This window comes from Papio anubis, chromosome 11 (genome assembly GCF_008728515.1).
Source record: "Papio anubis isolate 15944 chromosome 11, Panubis1.0, whole genome shotgun sequence".
NCBI classification, from domain to species: Eukaryota; Metazoa; Chordata; class Mammalia; order Primates; family Cercopithecidae; genus Papio; species Papio anubis.
The window spans coordinates 34,228,884-34,255,218 of NC_044986.1; the positions used below are offsets into that span (position 1 = coordinate 34,228,884).

Sequence of the window (26,335 nt, forward strand, 5' to 3'; positions counted from 1 at the left end):
ATACTGAGACGTGACTTGTAAGTTCAAGGTCACTGGAAGTCATGGGAAAGGTGAGTGTCCAGCTTGCCTTCTAGCTTTGCAAAGGGAAGTGCTACTCATCCACTATACTCTAGGCTCCTTGGGAACAGAGATTTTTATCTCATACCCCTAACTCTTAGCACAGTGCTTTACATGTGAAAAGAAATTGTTGTAATAAATATTAATAGATGTACCTAAAGAAACTGAGAAACAATATATGCAACACTTTTCTTCTAACACTAACAAACTTCTAAGTTTGATTTGTTCTGCTGCATAGTGCAAAATGATTTAATTCATTTACTAGTGCTCTGCAGATCTCTTCCACTATATTAAAGTTTAACTCCTTTAGTCATCCATTCAGTCTTTAAACAAACATTTATTGAAAATGTACTATGTGTCATATCCATCGTTAGCTGCTGGAGCTACAAAGATAGATAAGATAGTCTTGCCCTGGAGATGCTCATTATATGGGTGAGAGGCACTTATAAATACACACTGATAGTACAGCTTGTTAGTTCAATGATTGAGATATGCACATAAAACAATGAAGCTGGCCAAAACATCTATTTTTGTATTTTGGGGTTTATAGGAGAAGTTTCCCAGAGGAGGTGGCCTCTGAGCTGAGTATTAAAGAGCTGGCAATGAATTAGTCAGGCAAAGCATATTCCTGACAGAAGTGCAGTGTGAATAAAGGGACAAAGACAAGAATAGCACAGTGCACCACAGAGTTCAGCGTTGCTGGAGGGTAAAGCTGTGGCAGGGAGTGGTGAGTGATGAGGCCGAAGGGGAGGGCAGGAAGCAGGTCATGAGTGCATTGCTGGCTGCCTTACCAGCTTAGCTCTTCTCCCGTAGGCAGCGGGGAGCTGCAGAAGGGTTTTAAGCAGTGACGTTACTGGAGATTATTTTAGTGGCACTGGAGAGAATGAATTTGAGGGAGACAAAAATGTGAAAAAGTGTAACTTCTTAGGAGGCATTTGCATAAATGAGTAATAGACTTGTGTTTATATTTAATAATCATAGCTAACATCTACTTAGTACTTATATGACAGGTAGTAAGTTAGCATAATGCAATAGTCTTAATATTTCACACAATCTTATGAGTAAATATTAGTATTATTTTCACTTGAAATAATGAAACAGACATAAACAGTTAAGTAATTTGCCCAGGGCCAGTATCAACTCAGGCATTCTAGTAAGTCTTATGTTCCTTTTTTGAGACAGGGTCTCATTCTGTTGCCCGCACTGGAGTTCAGTGGCATGATCTTGACTTACTGCAACCTCTGCCTCCCAGACTCAAGCAAGTCTCCTGCCTCAGCCTCCTGAGTAGCTGGGATTACAGGTGTGCACCACTGCTGCCCAGCTAATTTTTGTATTTTTAGTAGAGACGGGGTTTCACCATGTTGGCAGGCTGGTCTCTAACTCCTGACCTCAAATGATCCACCTGCCTTGGCCTCCCAAAGTGCTAGAATCACAGGTGTGAGCTACTATGCCCGGCCAAATCTTATGTTCTTAATCACTATCCTGTTTGCTTAATTTCTGTCTCCTGTATTAGAATGAAGCTCTATGCAGACAAGGAGTATGTTGGTGGTGTTCTCCACTGTGCCAACACAACTATTTGTTGAATAAAATCAGTGAATAACTAAGTGGAAGAAATAGTGGATTACATTATGTACAGGTTTTAGAAATCGTCATGTACTGCTTAACTATGGAGACACTCTCTGAGAAATTCATTGCTAGGCAATTTCATGATTGTGTGAACATCATAAAATGTACTCACACAGAACCTAGAGGATATAGTGTACTACACATATAGGCTATCTGTTATAACCTATTGTTCCTAGGCTACAAACCTGTAGAGCATGTTACTGTACTGAATACTGTAGGTAATTGTAACACAATGGTAAGTATTTGCATATCTAAACACAGTAAAGGTAATGTGTTGTCTTATGACGATGTTAGGTGTTATGACTGCTAGGATATGACTAGGTGATAGGAATTTTTCAGCTCTAGTGTAATCTTATGGGACCACCATTTTACGTGCAGCCCATCATTGACCAAAATGACATATGACTGCAGTTGGATGCAATATTGGCATCCAATTATTTGACCAGCTTTGGTGATTGTTATGGACTGAATGCTTGTCTTCCCACAAAATTCGTATGTTGAAGCCCTAACAACCCCCAGAGAGGCCTCTAAGGAAGTACAGTGGTTAAGATTAAATGAGGGCATAAGGGTGGGCCCTAATCCAACAGGACTGGTGTCTTTCTAAGAAGGGAGGACCAGAACCTCTTGCTCTCTGTGGGCATGCACTGAGGAAAGGCCACGGAGAGAAGGCACCCATCTGCAAGCCAGGAAGAGCGTCCTTACCAGAAACTGAGTTGGCCAGAACCTTGGTCTTGGCTTTGAAGCCTCGAATTGTGAGAAAACAAATTTCTGTTGTTTAAGTCACCAGTCTATGCTATTTTGTGATGACAGCCTATGCAGACTAAGACAATGATTAATAGGATGAGGTGAATGCAAAGGAGAGCGTTCTAGCCTGGGTGACTAAAGGCACAAGTGGTGCCACTTATTGAGGATAGAGGCCCATGAAGAGGAAGAGGAGAGATTTGCTGAGATTAAGGAACAACATTAACTATTCTGTATTTAGAGGTCACCTCACTCAAACATAGAAATATAGAAGTTAGGTATTTAAAACCATTTATTCAATAAATGTTTATACATCCCCTAGCCATGGTGGTCACTGTACTTACCCTGATAATACAAAGTAAATAAGATTCATTCTCTGCCCTCAATGAACTTACAGTTCAGTGGGGAGAAATATTGTTCCCTTTTGTAAACCTAGCACTCTAGTGTGAAAAACCATTTTCCTCTTCCCCACTGCTAAAGACTTGCAACTCGTAAGAAGTAAAAAGATAAAATCCCATATCATCACCTGTAACTGCAGAGTTGTTTAAGATTGGACAAGAGAAGGTGTATAGAAATGTTCTGTCAAGCGCAATATGCATGTTAGCAATTACTGTAATTATAAAGCTACATCACTGACCTCCAGAAACTGGAGGTGAATCAGCCATGGGCAGCAATCAGAGGTGAAAAAGCTACCTTTGAACCCTGTGGGTGGCAGGCATTCCAGGATGGAGGAAGGAATAAGATGGGTGAAGCAGGGAAAGAACAGGCTTTGGGGTCCTACAGATGTAGTTCACATCACAATTCAGTCAGTTATTAGTCATGGAAAGTTGTACAAGTCATGTTATTGATCCGAGCTTTAGTTTCTTCAACTGTAAAATGGGGTTAATAACATCTACCCAGGAGGGTTGTTCTGAGTATGTAAAGGGCCTGGCATGGTGCCTGGAAGAACTGATAGTGCTCAATTAATGGTAACTGTGGCTTCTATTAATATCATTCTTCTACCTTCTAAGGGATTTGTTGGTGGTTAAGTTACTTGAGATGCAAGGAAGTAAGAAAAATGGAAGAGCTATTAAAGACCTGCTTTAAAAATTATTTTTTAATTAATTATTTATTTATTTTGAGACAGAGTCTTGGTCTGTCACCCAGGCTGGAGTACAGTGGTGCAATCTCGGCTCAGTGCAACCTCCGCCTCCTATCTCAGCAATTCTCCTGTCTCAGCCTCCCAATTAACTGGGATTACAGGTGTGTGCCACCACACCTGGCTAATTTTTGTATTTTTAGTAGAGATGAAGTTTCACCATGTTGGCCAGGCTGGTCACCAACTCCTGACCTCAGGTGATCCACCCACCTCGGCCTCCCAAAGTGCTGGGATTACAGGCGTGAGCCATCGTGCCCAGCCAAAAAAGTTATTTTTAAAGGCAAAGAAAAGCAGTTCAACCCAGCTTTCATCTCCTAACCTATGGTGCAAATGTATAACTCCTAAAGAAAATGACCACTATGTTATACGGCTTGCAGCCTGAGGACAGCCACCTTCTTCATTATGTCTCATATTCTATCCTAAGCAGATCTACCAAACACTGTTAATAAGGGGTCTCTGAAGGCAATGCTTCTCAAACTTTAATGTCACATAGGAGCCACCTGGAGGCTTGCTAGAATGCAGATTTTCATTCAGTGGATTTAGGGTAAGGCATAAAATTCTGCATTTCTAATATGTTCCCAGGTGAGACTCATGCTGCTCTTTCATGGACCTTACTTTGAGGAAGTAGCAAGGCTATGAAAGGAAGTGGAAATATCTTCCTTGGCATAGTATTCTCTATAATGGCTTGCTTCTCTTTAGTGATCTACGTAAAAACAAAGTAGCCATTAATAGAACACTAAAGGAACTTTTTTCAGACCACGTTTAGAAACTCTGAACAGGGATTCATTTCAGATCAATATCAACTTTTTGGAACAGCTTACTATGTACAAGGCACTGTGTAAGGTGCTGGGGATATAAGAGTTGATATGACAATTCCTACTTCAAAACACTGCTCATTATGCCCTGTATATTGCTAACCTCCTGAGGACAGTCTTCTTGTCTCCCCTGTTGCCTAAAACTGTACAGATGTTTAAAAAATACTAAATGAGGCTGGGTGCAGTGGCTCTCTACTAAAAATACAAAAATTAGCCAGGCTTGGTGCTGTACTCCTGTACTCACAGCTACTTGGGAGGCTGAGGCAGAAGAATTGCTTGAACCCAGGAGACAGAGGTTGCAGTGAGCCGAGATGGCGCCACTGCATTCCAGCCTGGGCAACAGAGTGAAACTCTGTCTCAAACAAACGAACAACAACAACAAAAAAACAAACAAAAAAAACCTAAACAAGTGAATGAATGAGTTCATAGGAGTTTCATTTAAAATATCTTCTGCCAGCATATGACAATGACACACTGCTCTGTGTCTTAACTATCACTTTTAAGAGGTGACTGAGTTAAAATGAGGCCAGTAGGGTGGGCCTAATCCAATCTGACTGGTGTCCCTGCTAGAAGAGAAAATTTGGTCACACAAGGAGACACCAGGGATGCATGCATACAGAGGAAATACCATGTCAGGACACAGAAGGTGGTGACTGCAAGCCAAGGAGAGATGCCTCAGAAGAAACCAAACCTGCCCAGACACCTTGATCTCAGACTGCTAGCCTCCAGATCTTTGACAAAATAAATTTCTGTGGTTTATGCCCCCCAATGCCCAGATCTAGGACCCTACTTCTCTAAGATACACAAAATATCAGCACAATTCTAAGAGTGGATAGATGAACCTCAAGTTGCAGTGGGAGCTATGAATGCAAGGATTAAGGTGAGATGGACTGAACAGGGTGAAACAGCAGCCGAAAATGGACTAAAATAGCTGCCATATATACATTTCTCTCCCTTTTCATCATACCAACACAAAGTCTAGGGCTGTTCTCTCAAATCTGAGACTGAAAGTAGCTTTTAGACCTTTTCCCCCCTCCCAGGCTACATTTTAATATTTAATATGATTTCAAAATATTGTGGCAGGAACAAGACCCCAGATTTGTTTGTATTCAAAGTTCTAAAGATTATTTATGATGTTAAAGTAGTGAGATTGAATTTTTCCTTTTCCTTCCTTCCTTCCTTCCTTCCTTCCTTCCTTCCTTCCTTCCTTCCTTCCTTCCTTCCCTCCCTCCCCCCTTCCCTCCCTCCCTCCCTCTCTTCCTTCCTTCCTTTCCTTCCTTCCTTCCTTCTTTCCTTCCATCCTTTCTCTCTTTCTCGCTTTCTTTCTTTCTTTTTTGTGACAGGGTCTTGCTCTGTAATCCAGGCTACAGTTCAGTGGCATAATCATAGCTCACTGCAGCCTTGGGCTCAAATTATCATGGATTACATTTTTGACAAAAAAATTTATACAAAATGCAGTCAAATGAGAGTACTGCTAGCCACAAGGAAGCTAGATCTGAAGCCTGAATCTGAAGTCAAGGGATTGATTTTTTTGGTTTTTGTTTTTAATAAACATTCCAACTCATATCAGATGAGTGCCTCCTTCAGAGGAGTCATTCTGGAAAGTTCTACATTTATTCTAATTGTGTCCCTGTTTTCAAATTATGATGTCTGGAGTTGCTTTCAGGGTTTGTGAGATAGTCTTTTGAATGGTCTCAATGTTGATTCTTGAAAGTGGATTTGATTTTAAAAAACAGTCAAGGGTTCTGGGTGAAATCTGGTGAACTAGGGGGGCAGTCAAACTGTGTAATGCCCAGAAGAGTGACTCTAATGTACCCAGGCTGATTTTTCTTGAGTGAATTTATAGTCACCAGAAGGCACTTTCTGAAGACAAACTCAGACATGAAGTAAACAAGTTATAAGCATGACATCAAGCCTGAGTTTGGGGAGGAGGGTTGGAGGATGGTGACTGCAATGAAGGAAACCCCACTCATTTGGGTATGCAAGTTTTCTAGGATCTCCTCTACCCAGAATATTTCTTCAGGTTCAGATCTATCCTATTTCACAGGACCACAGTTCCCAGAATTACAAGGATCCTACTGCCTTAGTCAACTTTTAACCCCCAATCTGAGTACTTCCCTCCCCCATCAAAGACAGCGTCTTGTTCTTTTGTACAGTGGTGGGATTACAGCTCACTGCAGCTTTGAACTCTTGGGCTCAAGTAATCCTCCTGCCTGAGCTTCCCAAAGTGCTGGGATTACAAGCATGAGCCACCGCACCAGGCCCTGAACCTGAGTACTTGATATGTGTGCAGCCAATACCTGATGGGAAGTTAAATATGGGGAAGAATGTCTAAGGTGTTTGGGTTTAGTCTACATGATTCAAAAGGCAGAAGAGTTAGGAGGATTTGGAGACACAAATTTCTGCTCTATATGGGGAAGACATTGTCAGCCACTGGAGCTGTCCAGCAATGGGACTAGTTTGCTCTGTAAATAGCTTTCAGCCCTGGGAGTTTAAAGCAAAGGCTGCTTGTATGGGAACCTGTAGAGGTGCCTCCTGTAATAGGTGGGGAGCTATGTAATGACCTTCAAGGGCTATCTCCCACCTACACAGTATCTGACACTTGGTAGGCGTTGGAAAAACACTGGTGGAATGGAATAAATAAGGAATATGTTGCATCTTGTGAGTCAAGTAGAGGGGAAGAGGCCTGGGGCTCAATCAGGAGCAAGAAGTGAGGTAGAAGTGAGATGAAAATAGCCAGGGAGCCAAGAGGTAGAGTCTTCCTTGGGTTTTTGGTACTATAGGAGATAAATTGCTTTGGGTACCTAGAGCCTCACGTGGTTAGGAAAGGATAAAACCTTTGAAGGGGATAGAAGTTGGGGGAGAAGATAGACTCCTGCTCACCCTTCTTAAACTCCTCCAGTACTGTGTCCAGTCGGGTGTCATTGAAAACACAATGCAGGGGCCGGTTGTAGAAGCGGGTGACAGTGAGGAGCGGGGTGCAGTCGTCGGGGTCCACGAAGGCCAAGTCCTTGACAAATAAAATGTCCACAATGTTGTGCCGCTGGTCGCCCTCATACACTGGGATGCGAGTGTAGCCGCTGCGCAGGATCTCGGAGACAGTGGCGAAATCGAGCACCGCGTCTGAGCGCAGCATGAAGCAGTCTCCCAGGGGGGTCAGCACCTCCTCCACCACTTTGGTGCGCAGCTCCAGGGCACCCTGTATGATGTTGAGCTCCTCCTTCACCAGGTCGCTGTAGGGGTCTGCGGCCCGCAACGTCTCCAGCAGCTTCTCCCGCGTGTAGAAGGTGCTTATCTCCTGGCGCAGCGCCCAGTCCAGCAGGCGGCCCAGCGGGTAGCACACGGGAAAGGCGGCTGCCATCAGAAGCCGGGTCAGGCACACGCTGTGCGAGGCGATGGCCAGCCCATGCCGCGAACACACTGAGTAGGGGCAGATTTCGGCGCCCAGGAATACCGCGCCGGTGCACACGAGCGCCGGCAGCCAAGGGAAGTGGATCCCCTCTTCGCTGTAGTCTTCCCCGGTGCCCCCGACGCCCGGCGGCAGCGAGGCGTACAGCCAGCCAGCCAGGGCCGCGTTGGCTCCGGCTTGGCCCAGGAGCAGGGTGCAGAGCAGATGGGTCCCCCTGCCGCGAACGGCCTGCACGCGGCGCGCCTGCTCCTGCTCGGCGGCCGAGCCGCTGTTCCGCAGCACCCGTAACTCCACCGGGTCCAGCGACAGCAGGCTCAGGCGCAGGCCGCTGAACAGGGCCGACAAGGCTAGCAGCAGGAGCGCCCCGAGCGCCCGCAGCCACGCAGGAGGCAGCAGGTCCCCGCCTGGGCCGTACAACCGCGGGCGGACGCGCAGCAGGAAGCCGCCGGCGGCACCGTGGTGGTGCCACGCGCGCCCATCCCAGGCGCAGAGCGAAAAGAGCTTCCCGCCACCGCCCGCGCCGCCCCGCTCCGCCTCGCCCTTGCGCAGCTCCCGCACTCGCACCTGGACCAGGGCCGAGCCTGCCACGCCCCCGGGACGCAAGGGCCCCAGGACTTCCACGTCCGATGCCCAGTCGCTCTGCTCCCGGCAGCGCTGCGGTCCCGGGGGGCGCGTGGGGACCGCGCTAGGGGCCACGCTGCTACCGCCCGGGGGCTCCTCGATGAACACGAGCCGCGGAGCCCAGTCGGCGGTGCCATTTTCCCCCGAGGAGAGGGTCGGTGAGGGCGCCGGTGCGGCGGTCGCCGGCGGTCCTGGCTGGAAATAGACACGCAGGAGGAAGCTGGTGCCTTCGGCGGCGCGCAGGGTGCCCCCTTCCAGGGACACGCGGCCTCCAGCAGTGTCCTCTGGCCGCAGGCCCAGCAGCCAGGAGGCGGCGGCCGGGGGCCGAGGAGACAGGGAAAAGAAGAGCAGAAGCACAGCGCCTCGGCTGCAGCAGTCCCGGAGCCTGACACCCACCGCTGCTGCCGCCGCCGCGGCCGCCGCCATCCTGCAACCAGCGCTGCTGCACGTGATACTGCAGAAAGCCGAGCGAGAGCTGGAGGGAGGAGGAGCCGGAGCCGGGAACCCAGCCGCAGGCAGGTCACCACGTGTACGCCCACTGCGCGCGTGGGCTGGTGGCGGTGGGCATTCAGACTCCGCCTGGGCAGGGGGTCCCCGCGGGAGGCTGGAGGTGGCCAGGCATCACCACACTGTGCGTAGCTGATACACACTTCGGTATATCTGGGCTGCAGCCTGAAAAGTCTCGGCTTGCAAGACGGCCTCCTACTCCAAAAGTAAGGTGCCCCTCTGCGAACTCCTACCCGGCAGTAATTCCCTGCCGGCTCCACTGCTTCCCCATTGGCCCGGGAAATTTCCCAGCTTTTTGCTTCTCCTGCCACTTGCATTCCCCCTTCTGGTCAAAAGAATATTCTGGAGTCAAGTCTTGAATATGTGAAAACTTTTAGCCTCAACTCCAGCCGACCTTTCATTATTGTAAAAATTTCTAAATTATTTAAGTTCAATTCTTAGTTAAGATCCGAATGTCCATCAATATGAAACTGTTGAAATAAATGAAACCACTGTGCAATGGAATACTATATGGCAAGAAAAAATAATGAGGTGGATCCATTGTATATGTGATGTGGAAAAAAATCTCTGAAGTAATTGTAGAAACAAAGTAAGGTGCAGAACAGCAAGTATAATATGCTACCATTTGTGTTAAAATTATTTATGTATAAATTTGTACACACACATTTATATGAGATTTATTTATTTATTTATTTTGAGACGGAGTCTTGCTCTGTTACCCAGGGTGGAGTGCAGTGGCACAATCTTGGCTCACTGCAACCTCCACCTCCCGGGTTCAAGCGATTCTCCTATCTCAGCCTCCTGAGTAGCTGGGATTACAGGCGTGCGCCACCATGCCCAGCTAATTTTTGAATTTTTAGTAGAGATGGGGTCTCACCCTGTTGGCCAAGCTGGTCTCGAACCCCTGACTTCAGATGATCCATCTGCTTTGGCCTCCCAGAGTGTTGGGATTACAGGCTGAGCCACCACGACCCGCCGGTTACATCTTTTATTTTATTTTATTTTATTTTATTTATTTATTTATTTATTTTGAGACGAAGTTTCACTTTTGTTGCCCAGGCTGAAGTGCAGTGGCGGGATCTCGGCTCACTGCAACCTCCACCTTCCAGGTTCAAGCGATTCTCCTACCTCAGCCTCCAGTAGCTGGGATTACAGGCGCTTGCCACCATGCCTGGCTAATTTTTGTATTTTTTTTTTTTTTTTGTAGAGATGGGATTTCACCACATTGGCCAGGCGGGTCTCGAACTCCTGACCTAAGGTGATCTGCGTGCCTCGGCCTCCCAAAGTGCTGGGATTACAGGTGTGAGCCACCGTGCCTGGTCGGTTACATCTTAATGATAGTACAATATCAAAAGCAGGAAGTTGATATTGGTGTAATGTGTGCGTGTATAGTTCACTATCATTTTATCACATGTGTGGATGTATGTGACCATCACTGCAACCAAAATATAGATCTATTATCACAAAGACCTAGGAGGGAGAGTTTCTTATTAAATTCCTTGTATTGTTTGAATTTACCCTGGGACTATATTATTTTTATACATTTATTTTTAAACTTTATATAGTAAAATTCACTTTTTGGTGTACTGTTCTATGACTTTTGACAAATGCATATACATGTAACCATCACAATAAAAAGTAATCCCATCACCACCCCCCCACCCTGCCAATTCTCTTACTGTCCTGTTGTAGTCAACCCCTCCCTCTGTCTTATCTTCTGGGAACTACTGATCAGTTCTCCCCTATAGTTTTCTTTTCTGGAATATCATATAAATGGAGAATACAGTCTGTAGCCTTTTTGAGTCTCCATTCCTTTACTAAGTTAGCATAATGCATTTATGATTCATCTGTTGTTGTGATTTTCAGTAGTTCATCCTTTTGTATGGCTGAGTAGCATTCCATTATATGGATGTATGACAGTTTGTTTATCCATTCAATAAGGAATATTTGAGTTATTTCCAGTTTTTAGCAATTATTAATAAAGTGGCTATAAACATTTGTGTGATGGTTTTTGTGAGAACATAAATTTTTATTTCTCTTGGGTAAATTTATCATAAGTCTGTATTACATTTTAAAATATAGTAATCCCAGCTACTTGGTAGGCTGAAGTGGGAGGATCTCTTGAGGCCAGGAGTTAGAGACCAGACGGAACAATGAAGGGAGACCCAGTCTCTAAAAAATTAAAAATTAAAAAACTTAGCCAGGCATGGTGACACATGCCTGTAGTTTCATCTACTTGGGAGGCTGCAGCAAGGGGATCACTTGAGCCCAGGAATTCGAAACTGCATTGATCTATGATAGCATCACTGCACTCCAGCCTGGCAACAACATGAAACCTTGTCTCTAAAAATAATTAATAAATTAAAAAGGAAGAGTTATTTTACATACGACCCTTGGCACCTCTGTTTAGTGTAAAAAATCATCCCTGTGTGTGAAATCTCATTTTCCATGGCATTTGTGACATGCCATTGTCTCAAAATACACTAGATCCTGTCCACTATAAGCTGCTTCTTGCATGGGCTACTTAAGAGACAGAAGGGAAGTTTAATCTTAAGAGGGAACATTGAGGGATTTATTGGAAGTATAGGGGAAGGAGAGAACTGGGGTCAACCATATGATTGTTTTACTTTCTTTTTTTTTTCCTTGAGACAGAGTCATGCTCTGTCACCCAGGCTGGAGTACAGTGGTGCGATCTTGGCTCACTGCAACCTCTGCCTCCTGGGTTCAAACGATCCTCCTGTCTCAGCCTCCCAAGTAGCTGGGATTACAGGTGTGTGCCACCATGCCTGGCAAATGTTTGTGTTTTTAGTAGAGATGGGGTTTCACCATGTTGGCCAGGCTGATCTTGAACTCCTGACCTCAGGTGATCCACCCGCCTTGGCCTCCCAAAGTACTGGGATTACAGGCGTGAGCCACCTACCTAGCTGATGTTCTTAAGAGCAAAAAAGCTCTTACTTCTCTCCTGACACTTAGACTTCTTTCCCTTCCCAACCTAAACTTCTTAGCACAAAGATACCTGCTATCCTAAGGGTTTTCCCACCTCTTTTAGGCCACAGAACATTATCATCATTACAATACCACTTAACATCTTTAACAAGCTTTAGAGTTATGAAGGAATTTCTTATTTATTATTCCAATACACAAGAGCTCTGGGAAGTAGCTATAATTATACCCATTTTACAGATCAGGTTAAATGACTGGTAGAACTTCTTTGGAGCCTAGGTTGGTGCTCCCTTTACCTGGTAGAGCTGACTGAAATAAAATGTTTAAAAACGATTAGAGCAGGAATTAAAAAACTGAAATTTCCGGTTATAAAATATTACATGCTTATTAACAAAAGTTTTAATGCAGAAAAACATAAATAAAAATACACTATGACCCACCAACCAGAGGTAAACACTGTTAACACTTTTTATACTCCTTTTCACATTTTCTACATAGATAAGTAATTGAGAAATACATACACACATACACATATGTGCTCTCCATATAATTATATATTTTATAATTGAATAGGTATTATATATATAATCTAGTCAGCTCCTGTTGCTTAACACATCAAGGGCTTTTCCCCCAATGTAATAAAAAATCTTTCATAAATGTAATTTAAATAAATCAAATATATGTGTATTACAGATGTATTGAGAAAGAGAGAGAAATGTAAGAATGAGCCTATTCCCAATTGCACCAGCTCTATTATTAACAAGTGTTAGGCTTGGAAAATCAATCCACTTTTCTGGGCTCATTTCCTCATTTGTGAAGTGAAAGACAGTTATAAGCTCCCTACCCTTTCATGAGTCAGAGAGTAAGGGCTAACATACACTGTGTGAACATAATCTAGAGAGACTGAGTACTTTTCCTTTTACTGAACAGGAGGTTCTGGAAAAGTACTGGGTTTCCAGAGCTCTGCTGTAACTGAAGGGATTCCTGGGGACAGGTTCAGGCAGTGTGATTCTCCTAAGGAAGAGCTGCCAAAAATAGCTCCCCAGAATCTGAATGGTTACTGTCTTCTTAGCTTACAAGATGGGCACTTCCTCTCTTCTTGGAGAGACGGAGGAAATAATACTTACTTTTAATATCATGACTATGTTATTTCAGAATGTACATGTTAAAATGCTTTTGTTTATTTCATTTCTTGTTCATCCATTCCATAAATATTTGTTAATCAACAAAGTGCCAGGCCTTGTGCTAGATATTGGGCATAGCCGACACCATCTTTGTCATCTTGGAGCTTAGATTCTCCTGAGGAAGACAGACATAAACCAGAAATTGCCTACCTGCCTAATTAATTAATTATTCCCATGAAGGAGCTGTTCAAAGTGCCCTGAGGGTGTATGGGACTCATCATCTAGAGAAGAGGGTCTGAGAACTCTATCCACAAAAATTAGATGTTATAAAAATGGAAGAATTTATACATAGGAAGAACATAAAATTATTAAATTTTGTATCTTCTATTCCTTTTTTGTACTTTAAAACTATGACAGCATATTAGTAATATTCCTAATAATATAATCTGTTAGCTTTTTTTTTTTTTTTTTTGAGGCAGGGTCTTGTTTTGTTGCCCAAGCTGGAATGCAGTGGCGTGATCTCTGCTCACTGCAACCTTTGCCTCTGGGTTCAAGCGATTTTTGTGCCTCCGCTTCCTGAGTAGCTGGGATTACAGAAGCACGCCACCACTCCCGGCTAATTTTTGTATTTTTAGTAGAGAGAGACGAGGTTTTGCCATGTTGGCCAGGCTGGTCTCGAACTCCTGACCTCATGTGATCTGCCCACCTTGGCCTCCCAAAGTTCTAGGTTACAGGCATTAGCCACCATGCCCGGCCCGTTAGCATTCATTGAGTGTTTGCCATGTGCCAAGAACATTATCCCTTTTATTTCTCACAATAGATGAGAAAATTGAGGTTCAGATTGGGTGACTTTGTGAAAGTCACATGATTAATGGCTAGTGGAGCTCAATGAGACACATAGTTTGAGTCCAAGGTCTACAGTTCCAAAAGTTAGGAAAACAATAATACCAGGTAACCTTTACAGAAGGCTCACTATATATCATGCATAAATTAACTCATTTAATTCTCATAAGAACCTTTGGAAGTAGGTATTATTATTATAATTTCCATTTTACATGAGGAGGCTGAGCTACAGAGAAATTAAGTACACTGGTGTCCAAGATTATACAATGGATGGCCAAGGCACTCCAATACACCACACTATTTTACACAACACTACACTATAGCAATCTGTTGTACTTTTGTTTGTTTACATACATCGTTTTACATAGTTGCACTCACTTTTTTTTTTTGAGAGAGTCTTGCCCTGTTGCCTGGGCTGGAGTATGGTGGGGCGATCTCGGCTCACTGCAACCTCCGCCTCCCAGGTTCCAGCGATTCTTGTACCTCAGCCTCCCAAGTAGCTGGGATTAAAGGCATGCACCACCTTGCCTGGCTAAATTTTTTTTTTTTTGTACTTTTAGTAGAGACGGGCTTCCCCCATGTTGGTCAGGCTGGTCTCAAACTCCTGTCCTCAAGTGATCCGCCTGCTTCAGCCTCCCAAAGTGCTGGGATTACAGGTGTGAGCCACTGCACCTGGCCAGTTGCACTAACAATGTTCTTACCACTGTAGACTCTAAACTTTTTTTTTATTCCTCATTATAGCACATTTTCCCTCACTAAAACTATAAACTTGCTTTTCCTTTTTCCTTCCCTCCTCCCACCCTCAGTTGTTGTTGTTGGTGGTGTATGTTTGTTAGTTTTATCACAGGCAGAGAGAATTGAGTTAATCATCTTCCTCAGTTGATAATTGATGGTACACTAGCATCATCAGCTATAAAAAGCCTCTCTTACCCCATTCTAATCCCTAATCTCATCCCTTCCCCTTTCAGATAGCCACTCCAATATTGATTGATATATCCTTAAGAATGTATGTATCCTTGTAGAATACTTAGTATTGGTTTGTGTTTTTCCTTTATTGAGATACAATTTACATACCATAAAATTCACCCTTTTATTTTATGTTCTGTCTTGTTCTGTCACCTTGCCTGTAGTGCAGTGGCATGATCATAGCTCACTGCCCTCTTGACCTCCTGGCCTCAAGTGATCCTCTCCAGTAGCTGGGACTACAGGTGCACACCACCATGTCCAGCTAATTCTGTTAAAATCAAAAAAACTTTTGTAGAGATGGAGTCTCTCCATGTTGCCTAGGCTGGTTTCAAAGCCCTGGGCTCCAGTGATTCTTCCACCTTGGCCTTCCAAAATTCTGGGATTACAGGTCTGCACCACTGCACTCAGCCAAATTGAACCTTTAAAGTGTAAAATTCAGTGATTTAATTTTTAAAGAATATTTACAAACTTGTTCAACAATCACCATTGATCTAATTCCAGAACATTTTCATCACACCTAAAATAAATCCTGTACCCGTTCAGTTTCTCTCCAATCCCTGCCCCAAGCCTCCAGCAACCACTAATCTACTTTCTGCCTATAAATGTGTTTTAAATTTTCATAAAATTACTATAGAACTTGTGCTGTTTATTACATTTTCACACAACACTCTTTGTGTAAAATCTGTTCATGTTGCTGAACATACACCTGGTTTGGTGTTCTAAATGCTGCATGGTGTTCCATAGTGGGTAGCCAGAATGTTATTTTTATCCATTCCTTTGGAGATGGACACTTAGGTTACTTCCCACTACTACAAACAGAGCCACAGGGAAATCTTTGACCATGGTCCTACTGGATCTGTGAGGCAATTCCTTTAGGATGTAGCTGCCGTGGGACTGTTGGGCCACAGTGTATGCATTCACTCAGAATTGCCTCTCCACCAGCAGCGCCTAAGGTTTTCTGTTTTCCTACTTCATAGCCTGCATTTGGTTTTGTTCACTTTCCAGTTTGGATAAGCTGATGGGCAGGAAGTGTTATCTCGTTCTTTCAATTTAAATGTCCCTGATTCCTAGCAACCTTGTGCCTCTCTTCATATATTTGTTAGACTTTCAGGTGTGAAATTGGGAGCTAAAGTTTTGAATTGGCATTTAAAGTACATCTGTTCTCTTTTATAGGACATTCCACATTCAACAGAGCTTCACATATGGAAACATGAACCTATGCTTTACTGTGCTTAAATCTCTGGACCCAACTCAGGCAGAAGCTGAGAGATACAGCTTCCATTCCACAGCACAGAGCCGGCTGCTTCTACACCTGCCAGTAGAGCAGGTACGAGACAATCTAGACTTGTTAATGCCCACAATAAACGATTAATTTTGTGTACAGCATTTCTGAGATATGCTGTTTCTATCAGTTAGTAAGAGAAGCTGCCTAGGCTAGGGAGGTTTTTTGTTTTACCAAAAAGGCTAAGAAGTTTTTCTGGAGGGAAAGAGTAATCCCCAGCATTTGGGCAGTCAGAAGGTCAATTCCACTTTGGCTACCAGTTTATTCAACACCGAATCAGGTGACCTATCAGACTAGGTCAACAGACAGCCAGAAGCAGAGGTGATAAACTCTAACCAAACAGAAAAAAGATTGAAGACGCTTTCTTTACTGAGAGGAGATGAAAGAATGGAAAGTTGTATATATGTAATTGGCTTTGAGTGTTGTTTGTCAGGATAACTGGGCTCTTAAATGGGTAGGGGAAAAGGTCTGATTGAGACAGTCTTTAGCGCAGTTAAACATTCATTCTTTTTCTTTACAGAGCAATGGTTCTCAAATTTTACTGTCATAAACGTCATAGAAATCACGTGGGGAGTTTGTGGTGGTGGCTGTTGTTGTTTTCTTTGTTCTTTTGTTTCTTTCAGGTTCTAAAAAAATACACAGAAAACCGGTAACAGTGGTTGCCTCTCTGAAAAGAAACTGGTAGCTAGGACACAGGGATAGGAGAGTTTTTTGGCCTTTTAAATTTTGTACAATTAACATACTTATCCCAGTCAAAAATAATTGACATTCCTATCTCCATTTCCATTATGTATGTCTAGAATAACCCAAGAATCTGCAGTTTACTAAGCATCCCATGTGATTCCAATTGAGCTGACTGTTGGCTCAGTCTTTGAGAAATAATGATATAAAACAATGGTTCTTAACCTTTTTGCAGTTTACACACTCCCATGAGATTCTTTTTTGTGTGTGTGAGACCGAGTCTCTCTCTGTCGTCCAGGCTGGGGTGCAATGGTGCCATGTTGGCTCACTGCAACCTCCGCCTTCTGAGTTTAAGTGATTCTCCTGCCTCAGCCTCCTGAGTAGCTGGAATTACAGGTGTGTGCCACCATGCCCAGCTAATTTTTTGTATTTTTAGTAGCGATGGGGTTTCACCATGTTGAACAGGCTGATCTTGAACTCCTGACTTCAAGTGATCCACCTGCCTCGGCCTCCCAAATTTCTGGGATTACAGGCATGAGCCACCACACCTGACCCTCCATGAGATTCTAATGAGAGCTATTGGCCTTTTCCCTAGAAAACTGCATATCTACTCAAGGATACAACAACATGAATTTATTGTGAATACAATCACAGGGGTACATGGGAACCCCAGTGTGCTATCGTGTCTGTGATCAGCATGTTAGGGATCCCTGATACAGAGGTTTTGTTCACATCGAGTGTGTGTGTGTGTGTGTGTGTGTGTGTGTGTGTGTAAGAAGAGTAGAGACAAATTCTACTTTTGACGAATGGGCTCCTTCTCCATTTCTAGAACCAATACCTAACTAATAAAGGAACAGAAGATGAGTCCCTCAGCACTTCCCTTCTAGCTACATCCTGTTCACAAACATGTTAATGAAATTTTCAGATGACCCTAAGAGAAGACATGTTGCAAACACCAGGAAAGCCAAATAAATTATATAAAACATTAACAATATGGCAGAGGGAATGACACTCAACTTGGAAAAATTTCAAGCAGAAGCATCTGGGGAAAAATAATTGGAAAGAAATTTTTTCATGAGGCGGGCAACACCTGGAAAATAGTAATAGCTGTAAGAGGCCCTAGGGTGATGCTAAACGGCAAATTAGATACATGTCTGCTGTATAATATTGTGAGAAAAATATGACACTGGTCTCTTGTCATAAAGCAGGGAGATAATAGCTCTTTCTGTTTGGCCCTAGTGAGATAGCACCTGGGATGCTGTTTTTAGTTTTGGACACTTCATTAGCAGAAAATTGTTGGTTGGCATTTGGGAATTTGGAGGCAAGAAACAAGAACAATTAAAGGCATTTATTTGACATGACTCAACCATTTAAAACCAATCGCACAAACAGAAAAAGAAATAATACAGCTCTGTACTTAGATTGTGTTGCTGAGAAATCAAAGGTCTCTTCAACTTCAGCATTGAACCACTGATTATTAGAATAGGAAGGACTTTGGAGATGAATTTGCATGAACTTTAAGTTCCTGGACAGTGCTAAAATTTTGTTAGCTGAGCAGGTTGCCTGGGGCAATGCATTTCACAGAGATCTAGAAAGGGTCTTCTTAAAACATAGACCTGATAATATTATTTACCTGCTTAATACCCTTCAGTGTCTTCTCATGACATTGAAAATAAATCCAGCCTCTTAACAGGATACACATAGTTCTGCTGAATGTGGCTTTCATGTAAATGTTGACTTTAGCTTACCGCCACTCTCCCCTGAGCTCACCAATCATCAGCCACACTGGCCTCTTGTTTTGAGAACTCTCCAAGCTCTTTCCATCCTTTTGATGGTTCTTATGGTCTTCGAATTTGTTGCTTATTTCTCCAGCTCCTTGCATTGTTGATTCCATCTCATCTTTCCTCTGTCCATGACCATCTAACCTAAAGCCTCCGTGCTCACTCCATTATTCTCTTTATAAGATTATCATACTCTGCAGTTATCTTTATTTACTTGATTGTTTATTTTCTTCCCCCTCATTAGGATATAAAGTCCAGGAGAGCAAGAATCTTTCCTATCTCACTCATTGTTATATTCCCAGTGCCCAGCATACAGTAATAGCCAGCACTTACTGAGTTCTTAGAATATTCCTGACTCTGTTCAGTATTTTACATATATCAACTCACTTAACCCTCAGAGTAACCCTATGAGACAGGACCATTATCTCTAGCTTATAGATAGGGAAAGTGAAGTGAAAAGCAACTAAGTATAACTTGCCTAAGGTCACACAGCAAGTAAGTGGTTGAGCTGGGATTTGCATCTCAGCAGTATGACTTGCCTAGGGTCTAGAGAACAGGCAATGAATTAATTACTTGGATAGTTATGGACTATTATCTTTTTTCCTACGAGAAATTCTGGTAAATAAGAATTTGCCTCCCTATTTGAGAATGTGTGATCTTAAGTCATTTCTTTTGGGGATAATGAGGAAAAGAGACAGTTTAGGGAGAGGAAAAGAGAAAAAAAAAAAAAAACAGGAGAGAAAACATACAGAAGAACCAGATTTGAACTTTTTGCGATACAGTCTTGGGAGAGGCAAAGAAAGCTAAGACAAAGTAAAGCAAGGATTTGTTTTCTGGTCTATTAAGAGGCAGGGAGTTGGGTTGGTGTAAGAAGAGTTGAGGGCATGTGCCTTGTCATGAACTTATGCATCATGGGCTGAAACAAGACCTATAACCCTGTATTCTGGTTAAAGGATTAAGAAATACCTCTTCAGCTAGGCATAATAGACTAAAGTGTGTTGAAGGCCTTTCTGTACTGAGTATACATGTGACTCTGTCTCTGTGAACTTGTGGGATCAAGGATAATGGGAGTCAAAGACAATCCTGTGTTACAAAATCAGAAAGACATATTTGGATGGAGGAGCCAATAGGGACAACATCTTCTTAGTTTGCAGATTATCTGCAATGAAGCAAAACAAATTTCCAATCATCTTGTCAAAACTGATAAGTTTTTGGCAAGTGAGGGATGATACATTGAAATTATTTGGACACACTGCTATTATTCATGTAGGTGAATGTTAACATTAACAGCCTTCACTGTTTTATTAGCAGGAATGAAAACATATCTATGAGGGGTTTCATTGGTTCACTCATGCTGGCCTTGGCTTCTTCAAGTCTATTTTTCCTGACTCCAGTCTTGTTTTGTTTCTCTCCTCCATTCTTTACAATGCAGAGAGTAATCTTTATACAATATAAATCTAATTATGTTAATCCCCTGCTTAAAACCTTCCAGTGGTGCTCTATTGTTCTTAGGATACATTATAAACCTCTTAATATGGCTTACCCAAGTCCTTCACAAGCTGCCTTTTCCAATCTTTTAAAGATATTTAATTTTATTAATTTGATTTTTTAAATTGACAAATAATAATTGTATATATTCATGAGGTACATAGTGATGTTTTGATACATATACTGTATGGTCATCAGATCAGGGTAATTAGCATATCTATAATCTCAAACATTTATCATTTCTTTGTGTTGGGAACGTTCAATATCCTCCTTCTAGCTATTTGAAACTATATATTATTGTTAACTATAGTCATCCTACAGTGGTATAGAACACAATAACTTATTTCTCCTATCTAGCTGTCATTTTGTATCCTTTAAAAAATCTCTCTTCTATCTCCTCTATCCCTTCCTTCCTGCTTCTCAATAGTGGCAAGTGGGATTTGAACCCAGATAGGCTACCTCCAGAATCAACGTCATCACTACTCCCTGCACGGCCACCATTCAGCCATATTGAGTTTGTTTCAGTTTCTCCAATGAGCCATGCTTTCTCTTATCTTCTCTTGCTACACGCTGTGGCTTTTGCCTGGAATTTTCTCTGTCCACTTTCCTTGGCTCAGAAAACTCCTCCTTATTTATGTTTTAGGTCTCAGCTTTGAAGTTTCTCTAAGCTTTTCATGATTCCCCAAGTATGGGTCAAAAGCATCCCCATGTTGCCAAAGATTCTTCTTGTTCTCCTGGCATTTATGATATAATTATTATATCCATTATAAAATAATTATATGTAAAAAAATATAAAATAATATAATTATTTTATAATTTAATTATAAATGTCAGGAACACTCCCATATTCCCACAGATTCTTGTTCTTCTCCTGGCATTTATAATTAATGGATAATAGCTTATTTTTATTTAATGGTAAGTAAACTGGCCAGTAATAGCCAGTTTTATTTATTGGCAAGAATTTGGATTCTGTCAAATTCTTGCCAATAAGTGATACATATGATGATTCCATGGACATGTATCATTATATTTCCAGTATCTACCACACAGTAAGAGCTGGGAATATATTGTTTGTATAAACAAACAGAAGATTTAAAAATCCATAGTAGGGGGTTCTCCCACTCTGGGAGTTTTTAGAAAGTACACACTAGGTGTCCAGGCGAGGTGGCTCACGCCTGTAATCTCAGCACTTTGGAAGGCGGAGGCGGGCGGATCACCTGAGGTCAGGAGTTCGAGACCAGCCTGGCCAACATGGTGAAACCTTGTCTCTTCTAAAAATACAAAAATTAGCCATGCGTGGTGGTCGGCACCTGTAATCCCAGCGATTGGGGAGGCTGAAGCAGGAGAATCGCTTGAACCCCGGAGGCGGAGGTTGCAGTGAGCGGAGATGGCGCCACTGCACTCCAACCTGGGCGGCAGAGGAATACTCCGTCTCAGAACAGCCACCCCCACCACCACCCCCACCACCACCACCACCACCTCCCCCCCCCCTCTCCCCCCCCCCCAGGCTGGGGTTGGGAAAGGAATACTGGAGTTATTTTCTTGTTTGGCTTTGAGGGGGCGGAGGAACATACTCTGGGACAAATGGAATCCGGCGCCGTTTTGCTCCGAGGGCTTCCCGGTCAATGTCCCTTCTCTGCTGGTGAATCAGTATTTTGGCTGGGTGGGGCTGAGACTGATGAGGTGAGAGGCTGCTTACCCAGGCCCGCCATGCGCGGAGCCTCCTCACAGCCCCGGAACTTTTCTCCTTCGAAAGCGCTTCAACGGTCATGGAAATTCGAGAGCTTCCTCATAGGCCGTGATTGTCCAGCGACCTTCTAAGACGTGTTCAGCCTCTGCCCTCACATTCCGTGGCTTGAACGCCTCAGAACAGCTGACTCGAGTCGACAGAGCCTGCGGGAAGAGTGGCGGTCTCTGGAACCGAGCTCCTGAGAGGAAAAGGCCCCTGAGCGCACCAGAGCCCGCCTGAGCCCCCCGCGGAATGGCATTGAGAGCAGCCACCCGGGGCCTGGCGGGAGCCTGTGCCCTCTGAGGGGCAGACCGCGGAGGGTCCAAGAAAACCGATGACTGATGTCAGAGGGGCGAGAAGGCTCTACTTTCAAACAAGAGGGGCCAGAGAGGATTTTTTTCCAGCGCCCCCGGGTGGGTGGACAGAGGAGGCTGACCACAGCGCGGAACCACTGGCACCTGACAGTGGGCTGAGGGACCCAGGGCTGAGGAACCTGGAGCTGAGGAAGCTGGAGCTGAGGGACCTGGACCTGAGGGATCTGGAGATGTGGGACTTGGAGCTGAGCGTCCGAGAGCAGCAGGTGGCGGCCAAAAAGAGAGGTGAGTACCCCCTTCTTTGAGGACTCCTAGAGGGACTAATGAGGAGGGAGTATCCCAAGAAAATATGGACTCCCTGTTAATTAAGGGCACAAGATTTGGGGCGTGGCTGTGAGGATGCCGTTTGGGGAAGACGCTGAAAATCCTGGTTGTATTGGGACTTGCAGTTCTGCAGCCGGTTGACCCTATTTATGGAACTGAGGAAGAGATTAGTGGGTAGAATTCAACTGAAGAACCTAGTTGTTACAAGATATTACTATAAAATCACCATAGAAATAACCACAGCCCTGGCTGTGAATCTGCAAGCTTTTTGTGTAGCCCGAGCCCAGAGATTGAGATAGATTTCCTTCTTGCCTGTCTTCATTCCCTCCCTTCTACCTGTCCTCTCCTCCTTTCCTCGCTTCGCTTTTCACCTCTCCCCTGACTGCTTCTCTTCCCCATCACTCCCTTCTTCCTGACATTGTTCAACTAGGAGTTCTTAACCCTGAAATTCTGGTCGTCTGTGAACGAGGGTGGAAAGAAAAGAACATCTTTGTTTTGTCTAATATCTGTGTAAGTGTTAGCATCTTCTTCAATTATGAAAACAATCACAAAGCACAGTAATATTAGCGGTACCTGTGACTGTCACCAGTAGAAATCACAGGAGTGTTAACAGTACCTGTACCCTCGTCACCATGGAAATCACGGAAATGTCACGCACCTTGTGGCATGTAGAAATATTTTTGCTCACGGCTGTGAAATTATGAGGTGTTTGACCTGCTGCCTGATCTTTTACGTAGTGCATTAACATTAAAGCGTGTTTAATACTATGTCCCTAGTTTTAAAAATATCTTGATAACTATATTTAAATATAATTAGCGTTCTTTGTATTATTCTCATCCATTCCTACTCTTGCTAAGGTGCATGGAAGGAAAATTGGTGCTGGCTCTGAAGTGATTGACTCAAATCTTCGAGTAACAAATCTTCTTCAGTTTAAGTGGTTTCTTTCTTTCAACAAAATTGAAGAAAGACCTAATGTAGGTATTAACCAATAGATACTTAAACATAATTTTAAATCATAAATCACCATGGGATGTTTGGCATATAACTCTGAGGAGATCAAAGAATTTTGTGACATTGTCATTAAGGAAATGGTCACTTTTCCTATCTACTTATTTATGTAAGCAAGCTTTCTCAGAGCTTATATTTAAAAATAAAATAAAAAATGATTGATTTTGTACATTGACTAATACTTTTATAAGTGCATAGATTTATAAAATAAAATCCACATTAATCTCATTAAGAGATACAGGCAAACCTCGGAGATACCGTGGGTTTTGTTCCAGACTAACACATTGCAGTAAGTCAAAAGTTTTTGGTTTCCCAGTGCATATGAAAGTTATGTTTACACTATATTGTAGTCTATTAAGTGTGCAATAGCATTGTGTCTAAAAAAACAGTGTGCATACCTTAATTTAAAAATATTTAGCCTGGGCACAGTGTCTTATGCCTGGAATCCCAGCACTTTGGGAGGCTAAGGTGGGAGGATTGCTTGGGCTCACGAGTTTGAGACCAGCCTGGGCAATATGGCGAAATCCTGTCTCTACAAAAACTACAAAAATTAGCTGGGTGTGGTGGCCTGCATCTATAGTCCCAACTACTTGGGAGGCTGAGGTGGGAGGATGGCTTGAGGTCAGGAGGTGGAGGTTGCAGTGACCTGAGATGGTACATTCCAGCCTGGCTGTAGAGACAAACCTTGTCTCAAAAAACCAAAACCAAAAACTTTATTGCTGAAAAATGCTAAAGCTCATCTGAGCCTTCAGCAGGTCATAATCTTTTTGCTGGTTGAGAGTCTTGCCTTGATGTTGGTAGTTGCTGACTGACAGGGTGATGGCTGCTGAAGGTTGGGGTGACTGTGAACATTTCTTAAAATAAGGTAACAATAAAGTTTGCTTCTATTGACTTACAAAGATTTCTCTGTAGCATGTGATGCTATCTGATAGCATCTTACCTACAGTAGAATGCCTTTAAGAATTGGAGTCAATCGACTGGGCGTGGTGACTCATGCCTGTAATCTCAGCACTTTGGGAGTCCAAGGCGGGCAGATTATGAGGTCAAGAGATTGAGACCATCCTGGCCAAAATGGTGAAACCCTGTCTCTACTAAAAATAAAAAAATTAGCTGGGCATGGTGGCGCTCACCTGTAGTCCCAGCTACTCAGGAGGCTGAGGCAGGAGAATCACTTGAATCCGGGAGATGGAAGTTGCAGTGAACTGAAATTGCACCAGTGTACTCCGGCCTGGTGACAGAGTGAGACTTCGTCTAAAAAAAGAAAAAAAAAAAAAGAAAAATTGGAGTCAATCCTTTCAAACCCTGCTGCTGCTTTATAACTAAGTTTATGGAATATTCTAAATCTGTTGTTTTTATTTCAATAATATTCACAGCATCTTTACCAGGAGTAGATTTCATCTCAAGAAATAGCTTTCTTTGCTTATCCATTAGAAGCAACTCTTTATTCATTCAAATTTTATTCTGAGATTTCAGCAGTTCTCTCACATCTTCAGGCTTCACTTCTAATTCCAGTTCTCTTGCTATTCGCACCACATATGCGGTGATGGGAATCTCCACTGAATTTTGGAACCCCTCAAAGTCATCCATGAGCATTGAAATCAGTTTCTAAATTCCTGTTTAAGTGGATATGTAGTCCTCCCATGATTCACAAATGCTCTTAATGGCATCTTGTATTAGTCTGCTCTTGCATTGCTAGAAAGCAATACCTCAGGCTGAGTAATTTATAAAGAAACGAGGTTTACCAGATTTAAAGCCTGCACAGTTTTGCAGGCTTTACAGGAAGCATGATACTGGCATCTGCTCATCTTCTGGGGAGCAGCTTACCATCATGGCAGAAGATGAAGGGGAACAAATTGCACATAGTGAGAGCAGGAGCAAGAAGGGAAGGGGCGAGGTGCCACACACTTTTAAACAACCAGATCTCATGAGAATTCACTGACTCTCATGAGAACAGCACCAAAGAGATGGTGCTGAGCCATTCATGAGAAACCCACCTCCATGATCCAATGACCTCCCACCTGGCCCTACCTACAATATTAGGGATTGCAATTCAGCATGAGGTTTACATCTAGAACTTTGCCTAGACCTGCCAAAGGAATTGCTGTCATAGCCTTATGAAATGTATTTCTTAAATAATAAAACTGAAAATTAGAAATTATTTCTTCATCCATGGGCTACAGAATGGATGACGTGTTGGCAGGTGTGAAAACAACATTAATCTCCTTGTATGTCTGCATCAGAGCTTGGGTAACCAGGTACATTGTCAATGAGCAGTAATATTATGAAAGGAATCTATTTTTTCTGAGCAGTAGTTCTCAACAATGGGCTTAAAATATTCAGTAAACTTTGCTGTAAACGGATGTGTTGTCATCCAGGCTTTATGATAACAAAATGGAATATTATTTATACAACACAGGCAGAGTAGATTTAACATTCTTAAGGGCCCTAGGATTTTTGGAATGGTAAATGAGCACTGGCTTCAACCTAAAGTCGCCAGCTGTATTAACACTTAACAAGAGAGTCAGCCTGTCTTTTGAAGCTTCAAGGCCAGGCATTGACTTCTCTCTAGCTATGAAAGTCCTAGGTGACATCTGCTTTCAAGAGAAGGCTGTTTTGTCTACATTGAAAATCTGTTGATTAGTGTAGCCACCTTCATCAATTATTTTAGCTTGATCTTCTGGATAACTGGCTGAGGCTTTTACATCCAGCACGTGCTGCTTCACCTTGTAATTTTATGTTATGGAGATGGCTTTTTTCCTTAAACCTCGTGAACCACACTTTACTAGCCCCAACTTTTCTTGGGCAAGTTCCTCACCTCTCTCAGCCTTCATAGAATTGAAGAGATCTAGGGCCTTGCTCTGGATTAGGCTTTTGTATAAGGGAATGTTATGACTGGGTTGATCTTCTATCCAGACAACTAAAACTTTCTCCTTATCAG

The 26,335-nt window shown here is 43.1% G+C and overlaps 1 protein-coding gene and 1 long non-coding RNA gene across 6 annotated transcripts in view; both read right to left on the reverse strand.

Annotated features, from left to right (window-relative positions):
* Window positions 1-9,122, reverse strand: part of CNNM1 (cyclin and CBS domain divalent metal cation transport mediator 1) — a 68,218-nt gene extending 59,096 nt beyond the window's left edge. For 3 of the 5 annotated variants that reach the window (XM_031652134.1, XM_031652136.1, XM_031652135.1), the window contains exon 1: window positions 7,261-9,116. In XM_031652134.1, the coding sequence (XP_031507994.1) occupies window positions 7,261-8,833 (1,573 nt within the window). In that variant the 5' untranslated portion in view covers window positions 8,834-9,116. Of the gene's footprint in view, window positions 1-7,260 lie in introns of all 5 variants that reach the window. The other 2 variants (XR_004176927.1, XM_031652133.1) reach the window with 1 other exon arrangement.
* A 7,438-nt stretch (window positions 9,123-16,560) lies between these two features.
* On the reverse strand, window positions 16,561-21,824 carry LOC116269425. The gene is made up of 2 exons (XR_004176928.1): window positions 21,597-21,824; window positions 16,561-16,698 (listed from the first exon to the last, which is right to left on the reverse strand). It is a non-coding gene; the product is annotated as an uncharacterized LOC116269425 (long non-coding RNA).
* Window positions 21,825-26,335: the final 4,511 nt, after the last annotated feature.